At 42.9% G+C, this 14,125-nt stretch overlaps 1 protein-coding gene across 1 annotated transcript; it reads right to left on the bottom strand.

The window, feature by feature from the left end:
- Positions 1 to 831: 831 nt before the first annotated feature.
- LOC142606058 (uncharacterized) lies at positions 832 to 2,811 on the bottom strand. Its single transcript, XM_075777467.1, has 3 exons — positions 2,403 to 2,811; positions 1,371 to 1,691; positions 832 to 1,292 (listed from the first exon to the last, which is right to left on the bottom strand). The coding sequence occupies exons 1-3, from the start codon at positions 2,809 to 2,811 to the stop codon at positions 832 to 834; spliced, it is 1,191 nt and encodes a 396-aa protein (XP_075633582.1).
- Positions 2,812 to 14,125: the final 11,314 nt, after the last annotated feature.

The following is a 14,125-nucleotide window of genomic DNA, read 5'->3' as shown; positions in this document are numbered from 1 at the left end:
AGTTAACCCTTCTTGAATGGCGATTCGTAGTGATGGGATCTGGCGTTCTAAGGGAAGGATAGCTTCTACTCCATAAACGAGAGAATACGGGATCGCTTGAGTAGGCGTTCGAAATGTTGTTCGATATACCCATAATGCTTCTCCAATTTTTTCATGCCAGCCTCGCTTAGTTTTGGATACCACTTTTTTTAACAAACTGCCAAGAGTTTTGTTAAAGGCTTCGGCTAATCCATTTGCTGGGGCATTGTACATAGAAGAATTGTACTGTTTGAATGCAAATTTCTCGCACAACTCTGTCATCAACCTATTCTGAAACGGTTTGCCATTATCGGTTATGATATATCGAGGGACACCATACCAATAGATCAAGTGAGTTCGAATAAAATTGACCACCGTCTCTTTCTTTACTTCCCTAAGAGGCACAGCTTTTGCCCATTTTGAGAAGTAATCAGTTGCAGCCAAGATGTACAAATGGCCACCAGATGATTTTGGTAATGTTCCTATTGCGTCAAGCCCCCATGCATCAAAAGGCCAAGAAGCTACAGTTGGGTGTAGAGGTTCTGGTGGCTGATGGATGAAGTTTGCATGATATTGACAAGCTTCGCACTTCTTAGCATACTCCATGGAATCTTGCACCATCGTAGGCCAATAGTAACCCATTCGCTTGATCATGTAGTGTAACTTAGGACCTGATTGGTGTGCACTGCATATTCTAGAATGAGCTTCTTCTAAGGCTTGTTTAGCCTCTTCCTCTCCTAAGCAACGGAGAAACAAACCATCAAATGAACGGCGGAAAAGAGTTTCTTTATAGTAAATGAATCGAGCAGCCCTTCATCGAACTTCGGTCTTGTGGCGTACATCATCCGGGAGTCTTCCATGCTGAAGGTACTCAATGATTGTTTGTCGCCAATCTTCCCTTTCGACAAGGCATACAGAAATGACGTTGGCTTGCTTTTCTTCTTTTTCTTCTTCAACCACGAAAGGCACCACCCACCTTTGGGAAACAGCAACTTTGGCTGTCTCTTCTTGGGATAATGCTAAGGTGGTAGCCAAATTAGCTAAAGCATCAGCCTGTCTATTCTCCTTCCTCGGTATATGCTCCAGTGTAATTGCCTCAAAATTTGCGAGCAACTTCTTCGCATAGTTGCAATAAGGGACAAGGTCCTCTTTCTTGACATCATACTGCTCCAAGATTTGGTTGATAATTAATTTGGAATCCCCAAAGATCTCGAGTTGCGATATGCTGATTTCAATGGCCATTTGTAGACCAATGATCAATGCTTGATATTCAGCTACATTGTTAGAGCAAAGTTCGCTTAATGAGAACGAATATAGAAGTATTTGTCATTGTGGAGAAACAAACACTACACCTGCCCCCGCTCTTTCTTGACGTGCAGCCCCATCGAAAAACATCATCCATGGTGGCATTACTTCAATGTAAAACACATCTTCGTCTAGGAAATCATCAGAGAACTCCCAATCAGATGGAACTGGGTGATCAGCTAAGAAATCTGCCAATACTTGTCCTTTGATGGCTTTTTGCGGAACATATGCAAGGTCGTATTGTTGCAGCAAGACTGCCCATCGAGCTATGCGACCCGAAACCACTGGCCTGGAGAGGACATATTTAATCGGGTCCACCTTTGCTATCAAATGGACCGTATGTGCTTGCATGTAGTGTTCCAATTTGTCTATGGCAAAGAAAAGAGCGAGGCACATCTTTTCAATAGGAGAATAATTTAATTCAGCTCCATTGAGAGTCCGACTTAAATAATAAAGGGCTCTTTCTTTCCCTTCTTTATTTTCTTGTGCCATAAGAGCACCTAGAGACCTTTCTTGTGCCGCGATGTACAACACCAAAGGCTTTCTCGGGATAGGAGCACCTAAAACTGGAGGATTAAGCAAGTATCTTTTGATGCGCGTAAAAGCATTGCTACAAGCCTCATCCCATTGAAAGTGTGCATCATTCTTCATTAATCTATTGAAAGGTTGACATCGATCTGCCAAGTTTGAAATAAATCGTCGTATGTAAGCTAGTTTTCCTTGCAAGCCTCTAAGTTCTCGCAGGTTCTTGGGCTTTGGCATTTTCTGGATAGCTTCAATTTTGGACTGGTCAATTTCAATACTGCGGTGCCTCACAATGAAACCAAGAAATTTCCCGGATGTTACGCCGAAAGCGCATTTGCGAGGGTTCATTTTAAGCTAATACTTTCTTAAGCGGTTGAACACGGATCGCAAATCTACCAGATGGTCTTCCCTCCTTTTTGTTTTAACCACCAGATCATCGACATAACACTCCACGTACTTATGAAGTACATTATCAAAGATCTTTTGCATGGCTCGTTGATAAGTAGCACCAGCGTTCTTTAATCCAAAAGGCATTACTTTGTAACAATAAATACCTTTAAGGGTACGAAAAGCTGTGAACTCTTCATCCTTAGGATTCATTTGAATTTGGTTGTAACCAGAAAAGCCATCCACGAAAGATAAGGCTTCATGACCAGTAGTGGCGTTAACCATGATTTCAGTGATAGGCAACGGAAAATCATCCTTGGGACATGCATTTTTCAGATCACGGAAGTCAACGCACACCCGGATTTGTCCATTCTTCTTTTTGACATGGACGATATTAGTGATCCACTCCGGATACTGTACTTCACGGATGAAGCCTGCCTTAATTAGCTTATTGACCTCAGTTTCTATTTGAGGGATAAGCTTCGGCCAAAAGCGTATTTGAGCTTGTTTTACTGGGTGCACGCCCTTCTTTACTGCCAAATGGTGTAAAGCAATACTTGGATTGAGCCCAAGCATTTCTTTGTAAGTCCAAGCAAACACATCTTTATATTCTACCAGGAGCTGGAGGTATCCTTCTTCTTCTGCAGGAGTGAGAAGGGCACTGATGAAAGTTGGTCGAGGTTCTTCAGTAGTTCCTAAATTGATCTCTTTAAGTTCGTCAACTGTAGCCTGTACTCCATCTTCCAAGGCTAGGGGAGCTTCATCGACCTCATTCTTTGCGGCTTCATCATTTGACAGTGTATCTTCTTCTACTGTAATATGAAATGAGGATGATACTTCTTCATTTTGCTCATTGTGGACGAGTGACTGACTTGTGTGTACAATCGTTCACCTTTTGACTTTGAGAGCTCCTTCAGTGCTGATATCCAAGATAAAGTTACGCTTCATGCGTGAAGGAATACTACTACGTATCTCATCATTAGCTTTCTCCTCCTTTTGGTCCTCAAAGTTTATTGAGCTTTGAGAGCAAATATCAATGGGCCTTTTTGTTGCCCCCAATCGATTAAAGACTGATCCACACGCAAAAGTGTCTCGATTTTGCGTTAAACAAGCCGTATTCAACTTGTCGAACACTGTAATTCTTGACGATGAAGCCTTAATGCGATCGAAAACTGAGATGCGTGATGAAGAGTGATCTTTTCTTTGATTCGAACTTTCATCAACCTCTACTGTTATGTATTGGGAACTTGAAGCATTGCTTCTTTTATTGATCCATATTTGAGCCGGTGGTTCTGGAGTATAACCTATTCCAGCCTTTGGGGTAGGAATTTCATGCCCTTCAAGTCGCATTTTCCCTTGCGTTTTACTAAGGCCGTGCATCTTTTCTCCGGTGGCTTCTGGAATTAGTTTCCCTAGGCCGCTTTGTTTTGAGAAATCATAGCCTGCTTTGGCTAATAGCCTATATGCCTTTAGGTCAAACCATTCTTTCGTCCGTTTACTTGGTAGAATACCATGCTCTGTTAGGCTTTGTGAAGACTTCACGAATCCATTTAATGGCTTTGAGGGCAAAGGATTTGTGGATGAAGTTAAAGGCATTACATGATTTTCTTTCAACATGGCTACATCCTTCATTGTGAGCTTTGTAGAAGGTCTTCGCATGTCCATTGTAGATTGAAGGCATTCCGTGAATGGTTATTGTCCGTTTTTGCGGCGTGACAATGGTACATAACGGAGGAATGGAGGGTTATTGGAAGGCGTAGAACTTTCATCTGCTCTCTCTAAATTGCTAGTAGACTCACTAGACTGGTTATTCCCATATCGTGGATCTTCCTTTGGGGAAGGAATATCCTTTCTAGTGATGAATTTAACATGCTTCTTTTCACCCTGCTTGATTTTCATAGACGGGACTTCAACTGGGAGAACTTCATTAGGAATATCATCTTCTACATAAAACTTCGCGTCAGCAAAGTGAGCTTCAGTTTCAGAAAAAGGCTTCAAGTCGGCATCTACTTTCTTTATTCCACCTTGAAGATACTTGAAACATTGGTGCAAAGTTGACGGCACTATTCCGTTCCCATGGATCCATGGACGTCCTAACAACATGTTGTAGGTTGTCTTGGCATCAATGACATGGATTGGCGGCTCCAGGAATTTTTTTCAGGGTGTTCCTAAAAGTTTTTCTCAGAAATTTTTTTTTGGGTGCGTGGTTTTCTTATCAAATATTTGTTCATAATTCTAGCAAAAGAATAAATAATAAACTAGAAGTTTATTTGAAATATTAATAAAATTATTAATTATTGTTGTTTATTTGTTTCATTAATTTGTTTGTTTTTTATAAATTATAATTTGTTATATTGTTGTTTCATTAATTATAAAATTATTAATTGTTGTTTAGTCTAACATAATTTAATTTGTTTGTCTTTTATAATGTATTAGTTAATTATATTGCTTTAATTATTGTTGTTTAGCGTAACAATAAACTATATTGATTTAATTTATTTGTCATTAATTATACTACTTTAATTTATTATATTGTTTAGCCTCATATACATATTACACTAAAAGAGTCAGTCATTACATATCTCATGTGCAACACAATAATTAAAGCAATGTAACTCGACCCCATGTGCCCATCTACCCCCACCCCACTCAAGAGACAAGCACATTGGTACAAGCCTCACGCCTGATGCCCCAATTATAATAGCCAACTGCCAATCAAAAAATTTCACAATCACAAATTACAATACACATTACACATATCTCACTAACACCAACACAAATTGACCATCACTAAACGGATAAGAATAAAATAAAGCCAAATTTAAAAAGTAAATAAAAAAAAAGGCAAAAAACAAAATATTAATAAATCCACCAATCACTAACTTACAGTTCAAGAGAGAGAGAGAGAGAGTTAGAATAAAAAGCGCATTCATTCATTTTATTTCATTAATTCATTTCATAGATTTCATTTCAGAGAGAGAGAGAGAGAGAGAGAGAGAGAGAGAGAGAGTGACAGACTGCGAGAGAGAAAAAGAGAGAGAAACACCTTGAGAGTTGAGATCCCGATCACCGAGCACCAAGCTCCGAGCACCGAGAACCGAGACCGGAGCAGCTCTGCGATCCCGATCTGCGATGAGTGATGAGGCGCAATCTCTGATGAGGCGATAAGGCGGCGGAGGCGCGATCCGCGATGAGGCGATGAGGTGCGATGAGCAACGCGCGATCTGCGATGAGGGCCATGAGGCGATGAGGGGCGATCTACGATGAGCAACGCGCGATCTGCGATGAGGCGATGAGGCGCGATCCACGATGAGTGACGACGAAGACGAGCGAGCTACGACGACGACGAGCGAGTTGCGGCGACGACGAGCGAGTTGCGGCGACGACGAACGAGCTGGTACTTTGGTTTGCTCTGTTTTGGGGTTTGGGGTTTGGTTTGCTCTGTCTGTATTAGGGTTTGGGGTTTGGTATGTTTTGTCTATATTGGGGTTTGGTTTGCTCTGCGAGCGACGTGACCGTGTGTTTTTTTTTTTTTTTTTGAGAATCTGTGGGCTTGCCGTGGGCTTGTTATGGGCTTGCCGTGGGCTTGCTTCTGTCTCTGTTACCATTTTTTTTTTCAGATTTTAGTTCAAATTTTTTTTTTGGGTTTTTTTTTTCTTGAAAGTAGAACAAATAAATTTTTTTAAAAAAATTTGAGGGTGTTCCTAATTTTGTTGAGGGTGTTCCTGATATCTTCATATATAAAAAATTTTAATTATTACATATAAAAAAAAAAAATTTCAAGTCAGGGTGTTCCTGGGAACACCCTGACTTGTACGTGGCGCCGCCACTGACATGGAACAAAACTTTGCTTGTCAATTCTCCAATAATTAACTCCAAGTGTATCATGCCGATGGCGCGTTGTCCTCCTTGGTTAAAACCTTGTATGACCAAGCGACTGTGTGATAATTCCTCCATAGCAAGACCAAGTCGTCTCATTGTCATTTTCGGTAGTATATTAATAGCTGAACCGCCATCAATGAGAATGCGATCAATCTTTTGTTCACGAGCATAACCAGAGACATAAAGTGGACGATTGTGAGGCTTAGGGCCTAACAATAGATCCTCATCAGTGAAAGTCAAGTCTGGAGAGCACGCGAAACATTCCTGTGTTTGTTGAGGTGTATTGGTACAAGGAGTGTAAATCTTTGGCTCTTCAAGAGAGTGGATGATCCCTTCTTTCGGTGAGGTAGAGGATTGTGAGGGTTCAACTTTATCAACCTGAGATTTGAGTTGTTCTAAAGACGACAAAGTCTCATTTGAACTACCATGGTCAACACCTTTTTGTTTTTCATTGACTTCACAATGAGAGACCGTGTGAACAGCCTCCGCTGACTTGTTTTGAAAGAATTTTATGGGGAAAAATTCTTCCAATGTGACAAGACTTCGAAATTTTTGGGTTTGTGCCGAATCATCACACATTTCCGTTCTTAGTCTTTCTTTCCTTTTATCATTCTTTCTTCTTGACTGTGGCTGAATTTGGTTTTGTGCTCTTCTGGACTCTTGGGTGATCAAATGAAGAGGGAACTCGTCTCTTCTTCCATCTCTTACGAGTAACCAACGTCCAACCCTCTTCCTCATCCATTGCTGACTTTCTATCATCATTTGAGTTATAATCAAATGCTTTTTGTGAGAGCTGAACTTGAACAGGTTCCAAAGAACCAAATCGAATGAACCTGGTATTTGCCCTCTGCTTAGTAGTTGGAGACTTGCAACTAGGCGACCCGTAAGCAAATGTTACAAGGTTTGACTGAGCAACATCATTAACATCTAAGTCGATTTTCCTTTCCTTGGCTAGCTTCATGATGAGTTCTTTAAGAACAAAGCATTTTTGGATCGGATGACTTATGATGCGATGATACTTACAATAGTTCGGGTCATCAACCTTTCCTACTTCTTCCGGTCGTTTGCATTCTGGCAATTCAATTAATTTCAAGTTGAGTAGTTGTTCTAGCATTTCGGGTATATCAGCGTCAAGGAAAGGATACACCTTTTGTTCCCATTCCTTAGTGATGAGCGACGCGTCTCGCGTCGTTGGCCTCCCTCAGGCCTCTTCTCGTTAGCCTTTACATTTCCTGTTGAAATTTTGACTGGGGCAAGGTTGACATTCATGGAGTGTTTGACATTACTTTTCGTATTCCTGTCATTTTTCCTTATTTCTCGCCTTTCTTTCTTTTCTTCAGGTATGGGAGGTTTCAGATTTTCATAGCAAGAGATACTCAATTCCATGTCATGCGCACGAGTTGCCAATTCTTCGAATGTTCGGGGCTTTACCCTTTGTAGGATGTACAGAAGTCCCCAATGCATGCCTTGGATGCACATTTCTACAGCAGATATTTCAGAAAGTCTATCCTTACAATCTAAACTCAAAGAATGCCACCGATTGATGTAGTCAACAACGGGTTCGTCTTTCCACTGCTTAGTATTGGTAAGCTCCATCATGCTTACCGTGCGGCGCGTGCTGTAAAACCGGTTAAGGAACTCCCTTTCCAACTGATCCCAACTATCAATTGACTCAGGTTCCAAATCTGTATACCAATCAAAGGCATTCCCTTTCAGTGAACGAACAAACTGCTTTATAAAGAGTCCTCCTTGAGTCCCTGCGTTCTCACAGGTTTCTACAAAGTGAGCAACGTGTTGCTTAGGGTTTCCCTTGCCATCGAATTGTAAGAACTTGGCGGGTTGATAACCATTTGGCATTCTCATATTGTCAATGCGCTTCGTATAAGGTTTTGAATATATGAGAGAATGTGTAGAAGAACCTCCATATTGTGCTTGTATGGTGTTCGTTATCATGTCCTGCAGTTGTTGGACAGATATCAAGGCCATTAAGGTGGAATGTCCTTGTTGAGAAGTGCCTTCACCTCCTTTTCCCTTATCACCCCTAGCATTTTCTCCCTTCAAGGTAAAGCCAGGAGGGTGCTCAAGGTCTGGATTTGATTCACCCGAATCTTGGACTTCTAGTTTGTTCATCAGGGTTACAATTTGGACATCCTTATCTTCAAGTGCTTTTGTGAGAAGGGTGACCCTTTGTTCCATTTCAGCCATCTTTTCTTCCACAGTAGAGGTGTTGGTCATCATTATTGGCATGACCTCTAGATATGATGGAGAAAACGATGAGACAGGATGAGTCAAAGGCATTTTATTCCTTAGACTTCTCATCATGGGTGAAGAGTTGATGGAAAAGGTCTTTGTTGGGGATGATTCATCATTGATCTCAAAATCCTTCGAGACAGATGAATCCTTAGCGGTAGCTTTCCTTTTTGCAAGAAAGTCTAGAGAGATGATATTATGAAGCTTGCTTTCTTTGGTTGATTGGGGTTGCGGTTGATCAAGAGCTTTGGATCGACTACGAGTGATTGGGCCGACATAATCATCCGCAACAGAAGCATCCATCACTGATTTTTTAGCATTCTTGTTAGAAGCCATCGAAGCTAGCAGCAAATTGAATTTCTTTTCTTTTGAAGGAGAAAGAGATGAGAGGCAGAGAGGTCCCACCGGGCGTGCCAGAATTTGTAGATGACTAAATTCTTAGTTCGAAATAAATGAAACAAGTAAAAATAGTTTCACAAATACGAATTTGTATTGATGAATATGTGGTACAATTCTCTGTAATTACAAAAGAGTGATCCTCTGATTCAATCTCCCTGAAAGATTTATTGATTGGAATTGTGGTAATGTGATTTTGATTTGAACACAAGATATCCTTCAATTTGGCTGAGGAATGGATCGAAGATCTTTGAAACGGAATTACAATGAATCTCTGGCTATGAGCTTGTTAGAAATTCTTTGTTCTTCGTGTTCTTCGTGTGTTCTTCGTGTTTGAAGGTTTGTGGTGGAAGTTCTTCGGTGCTTTAGAGGCTTGATTCCGTAGAGCTTCGTTGATTTATGGTTTGTTGAGGTTTTTGGAGGCTTTTGAGCTTGATTCTAGTGACCTTTGAGACCTGGACGAGTAGTTTGGATGATTTTGCTTCGAATGTTGTCTGAATTCGAGGTTGAAATTCTTGGAGGCTTTGGGGTTTGATTCCGGCAGAGCTTCTGGATTTCTGAACTCAAGATATCTTCTTCCTTTTCTCTGTCCTCCTAAATGTCTTAGGAAGGCTTCTATTTATAGGAGTTTAGGGGTGGGTGAGTGACACGTGGCAGAGTCTGATTGGTGACACTTGTCACAGCTTGATTGGTCCGCTTATGTCATCGCTTACACGTGCTGGATTGCTTGTGTCATCGCTTACACGTGCAGGGCTGCTTGTGTCATCGCTTACACGTGCAGGGCTGCCTGTGTCATCGCTTACGCATGCCGATGCAGTTTCATGCCTTTATTTCAATGACACTTGGCAAATTTCTATTGGAATCTGAATAGTGATGGCAAAACCTAGCAGCAGTACGTGGCGCTTTGTAATTAGTTGTATTTTGTGGACCTGGTAGTATGATGTGTCAGCTTGTGATAGGTCGGGAATTTTTCCTCTCTACAGCAGGCTTAGGTTCGCATCATGCAGAGTCTCAAGGGTCCCAACGCGAAGATCATTTTGAGCGTCTTGAGCGACGGAGGGATCGAGAGGGAAGCGTGCATACAGTATATCCTGATGCAAGCCATTCGCGTGGTGGAAGCAGGGCCACCCATGAGGATGATGCCAAGGCCATGCAGAGGAGATTGACCACCTCAAGAAAAAGCTACGCCGTGTCAGACGAAGGCGGGCTTCACCTCCATCCAATCCTTCCTCTGGGGGGTCCCGGGGAAGCAATTACAGTCCAAGGTCCAGGACTCCCCCTAGAGAAACCTTCTCTTACGAGAAGGATGACCTTCCAAGTCGTAAGCACAAGAAGTTTCCCTCTAGGGGCTTGGGGAACGATGCTATGAGCCGAGCGTTGCACCAACTCTCCAAGTCACCCTTCTCATGCAGGATCAAGAAGGGAAGGCTCCCAAGACAGTTCACTTAGCCTACCTTCACCATCTATAATGGCAGGACAGACCCAGTCAAACACGTGAGCCATTTTAATCAGAGGATGGCGGTACATTCTCAGAACGAAACCTTAATATGCAAAGTCTTTCCTTCTAGCCTGGGACAAGTTGCTATGAGATGGTTTAACGGACTAAAGTCGGGGTCTGTCGATTCTTTCATGGAACTCACTAGGGAATTTGCATCTCGATTCATTACATGCAGCAGAGTTCCTCGGCCTTTGGACTCATTGTTATCCATGGCCATGAGGGAGGGTGAGACTTTGAAAGGGTATTCTGACAGATACTGGGAAATGTTTAATGAAATCGATGGAGATTTTGACGAAGTGGCGATTAACACTTTCAAAGTGGGCCTTCCAACTGATCATGATTTAAGAAAATCTCTGACCAAAAAGCCCGTGCGAAGTGTACGTCGCCTCATGGATCGCATCGATGAGTACAACAGGGTTGAGGAAGATCAACAACAAGGTAAGGGTAAGGCGAAGGTTATCCCTCAAGAAAGAAGGGATTTCAGGTCAAACAGGTACCATAACAATAAGCCGAGGAGAGATTTCTCTGGGCAATCTGGTTCAGCCAATCCTCAAGTAGTTAATACCGTATTTTGAGAACCAGTGCACCAACTACTGGAGAAAGTCCGTAAGGAACCCTATTTCAAGTGGCCCAGTAAGATGGCAGGGGACCCTATGAAACGGAATCAGAACCTCTTTTGCTAGTATCATCAAGATGTGGGTCATACTACCGAGAATTGTCGGACCCTTTGGAACCATTTAGAGTAGCTTGTTAGCGAAAGAAAATTGAAGCAGCACCTGTATCAACCCAACGGACAAGGAAATCATTCGAGTTCAAATAATCAGAAGAACAACTCAACTCGGCCGCCCTTAGGAACGATTAATGTCATCTTCGCTGCACCTGGCAGGACCGGTTCCTGTCCCACAAGGGTGATGGCGGTGTCACATTCCCAGGCTGAGGAGTCTGGCTCGAGGCCGAAGAGGATCAAAGGGAGTACGCCTATTTTGGGATTCTCTGATGAAGATAAGGTTAGGACTATTCAACCACACGACGATGCCCTGGTGGTCACATTGAGGATAGAGAATTATGACGTTAGGAGGGTGATGGTCGATCAGGGTAGCGGTGCGGATATTATGTATCCTGACTTATTCAAGGGGCTTAAGTTAGGGCTGGAGGATCTCATTCCCTATGATTCATCGTTGATAAGCTTTGAAGGGAAGGCTGTCATGCCAAAGGGACAAATTCGATTGCCCGTACAGTCGGGCTCGGAGACAGTCGATGTAAATTTCATTGTGGTTAACGCATATTCTCCATACACGGCCATAGTCGCTAGGCCTTGGCTGCATGCTTTGGGTGCTGTCTCCTCGACTTTACATGTTAAAGTGAAATTTCCCTCGGGTGGATTGATTGAAGAAATTCTTGGTAGCCAATCAATAGCAAGGCAATGCATATCGGCCGCAGTACTACATCAAGCCGAATTAAAATCCTCAGCCTCGACTATGGCAGACTTATAGCAATTAACAACTCTGGATGCGCCTGGTGTGGTGATAGCAGAAGAGGCCACGTGTGAAGATTTGGAAAGGTTTCTCATAAACGATGACCCCGAAAGGTTCTTTCAAGTTGGGATACGGTTACCACACCAAGAGAAGATGGAATTGGTGATGTTTTTGAAAAACAATATCGATGTTTTTGCCTGGGATCCCTATGAGGCTCCAGGGGTTGACCCAAGTTTCATTTTCCATCATTTGAACGTCAACCCTGTCGTTGTTCCCAGAAGGCAACCACCTCGGCGTTCTTTGAAAGAGCATGCCGAGGCCGTCAAGGAAGAGGTGCTCAAGCTCAAAAGGGCTGGGGCTATTAAAGAAGTTTTCTACCCAGAATGGTTGGCGCACATGGTCGTAGTAAAAAAGAAGAGCGGAAAGTGGAGAATATGTGTGGACTTCACAGACCTGAACAAAGCCTGCCCAAAAGACTCGTTCCCAATGCCTTGCATCGATCAGCTAGTGGATGCTACGGTTGGGCATCCTCAGATGAGTTTTTTAGATGCCTTCTAGGGTTATCACCAAATACCATTGATGTTGGGTGATAAGAAGAAGACTGCCTTTATTACTCCTACGGGGAATTATCACTATAAAGTGATGCCATTCGGTTTGAAAAATGCAAGGGCTACTTACCAAAGGATGATGACTAGGATGTTCGAATCGCAACTTGGGAAGACCATTGAGGTATATGTTAATGATATGGTAGTGAAGAGTAAGACAGTACCTATGCATGTGAAAGATTTGGACGACGCCTTTCAAACACTTAGGAAGTACAAGCCGCACCTTAACGCCTCAAAGTCTTCTTTTGAGGTGGGCTCCGGAAAGTTCCTAGGCTACATGGTGACTCATAGAGGAATAGAGATAAATTCGGCACAGGTCAGAGCCATTCAGGGCTTGCAACCACCTCGGAATCCAAAGGAAGTTCAGAAATTGACCGGGATGACTGCTGCTCTCAGCAGATTTATTTCTCGATCCGCTGATAGGTGTAGACCTTTTTTCCAACTTAAAAATAAATGGAAAGGATTCCAATGGTCCGAGGAGTGCGCTTTAGCTTTTCAGCAACTTAAGGAATATCTTTCCCGGCCACCCATCATGTCTCAGCCGAAGGTCGATGAAATCCTATTTGCATACCTAGCTGTGGCTATCCATGCCATCAGTCTAGTTCTAATAAGGGACGACGGTGGGGTACAAAGATCGGTTTATTATGTCAGCAAATCTTTGAATGAAGCTGAGGTGCGTTATTTACCTTTGGAGAAGGAAATTCTTGCGGTAGTCCATGCTACACGAAAGCTTCCTCACTACGTTCAATCTCACACCGTCGTGGTTTTGACTCAACTGCCTCTCAAGTCAATATTGCAAAGTACTAATTACTCGGGGAGGGTAGCCAAGTGGAGAACTATTCTAGGAGCTTTCGATATCAAATATATGTCGTGCACCTCGGTGAAGGGCTAGGTTCTCGCTGATTTGGTGGCAGAATTCGTTGAACCATCGTTGGAAGAAACTGCAAAGGAATCGCACATGGATGAAAAATCAGTTGGCATGATCACAGGCAAAGGGCCTCTGATTTGGAAAGCGTATGTTGATGGGGCAGCAAACCAGAGGGGATCTGGCGTTGGGCTTGTTTTGGTATCCCCTAAGGGAATTACCTTTGAGAAATCATTGAGATTAGCGTTCTCGGCCACTAATAACGAGGCTGAGTATGAAGCTGTCTTAGTCGGTATGGATATGGTACGGAGAATGGGGGGAAAGGCAGTTCATATGTCCTTAGATTCTCAATTAGTTGTGGGCCAAGTGATGGGGACCATGGAGGCTAGGGATCCAAGAATGCAAGAGTAACTAACCCAAGTCAAATGTTTACAATCTGAGTTTGATTCTTTCATCCTTTCGCATGTTTCTAGAAGTGGAAACACGCATGCGGACTCGTTGGCCACTTTGGCGACGTCCTCGGCTCAGTGTTTGCTTAGGATTATCCTCGTCGAAGATTTGTTGAAACCGACTTTAACTACCACAGGTGCCGCCCATATCCATCTGATAAGGCGTGGACCTAGTTGGATGGACCCCGTGGTTTCTTTTCTAAAAAGCGATATTCTGCCCGAGGAGAAGTCTGAAGCAGATAAAATTCGTCGAAAAGTGCCTCGATTTTGGTTGTCCGAGGATCAAAAGTTATATAAACGCTCCTTTTCAGGACCATACCTGCTGTGTGTACATCCTGAAGCGACGGAGGCACTTTTGGAAGAACTGCACGAGAGAATTTGTGGAAGCCATATTGGGGGGAGATCCTTAGCCCATAGAGCTCTGACTCAGGGATATTGGTGGCTTAATATGCAGAGAGAAGCGCAGGACT

Source organism: Castanea sativa, chromosome 8, assembly GCF_040712315.1.
Source record: "Castanea sativa cultivar Marrone di Chiusa Pesio chromosome 8, ASM4071231v1".
NCBI lineage: Eukaryota > Viridiplantae > Streptophyta > Magnoliopsida > Fagales > Fagaceae > Castanea > Castanea sativa.
This window is presented reverse-complemented; position numbering and strand designations above follow the sequence as displayed.

What these genes read in the sequence shown, in the direction of transcription:
- LOC142606058 (XM_075777467.1), bottom strand. Translation starts at nt 2,811, where the DNA reads ATGCTTGGGCTCAATCCAAGTATTGCTTTACACCATTTGGCAGTAAAG. An exon ending in AGCTTTTCGTACCCTTAAAG is followed by an intron (nt 1,692 to 2,402) that starts GTATTTATTGTT and finishes TCTTTGCCATAG; the next exon opens with ACAAATTGGAACACTACATG. An exon ending in TCAAGAAAGAGCGGGGGCAG is followed by an intron (nt 1,293 to 1,370) that starts GTGTAGTGTTTG and finishes CTAACAATGTAG; the next exon opens with CTGAATATCAAGCATTGATC.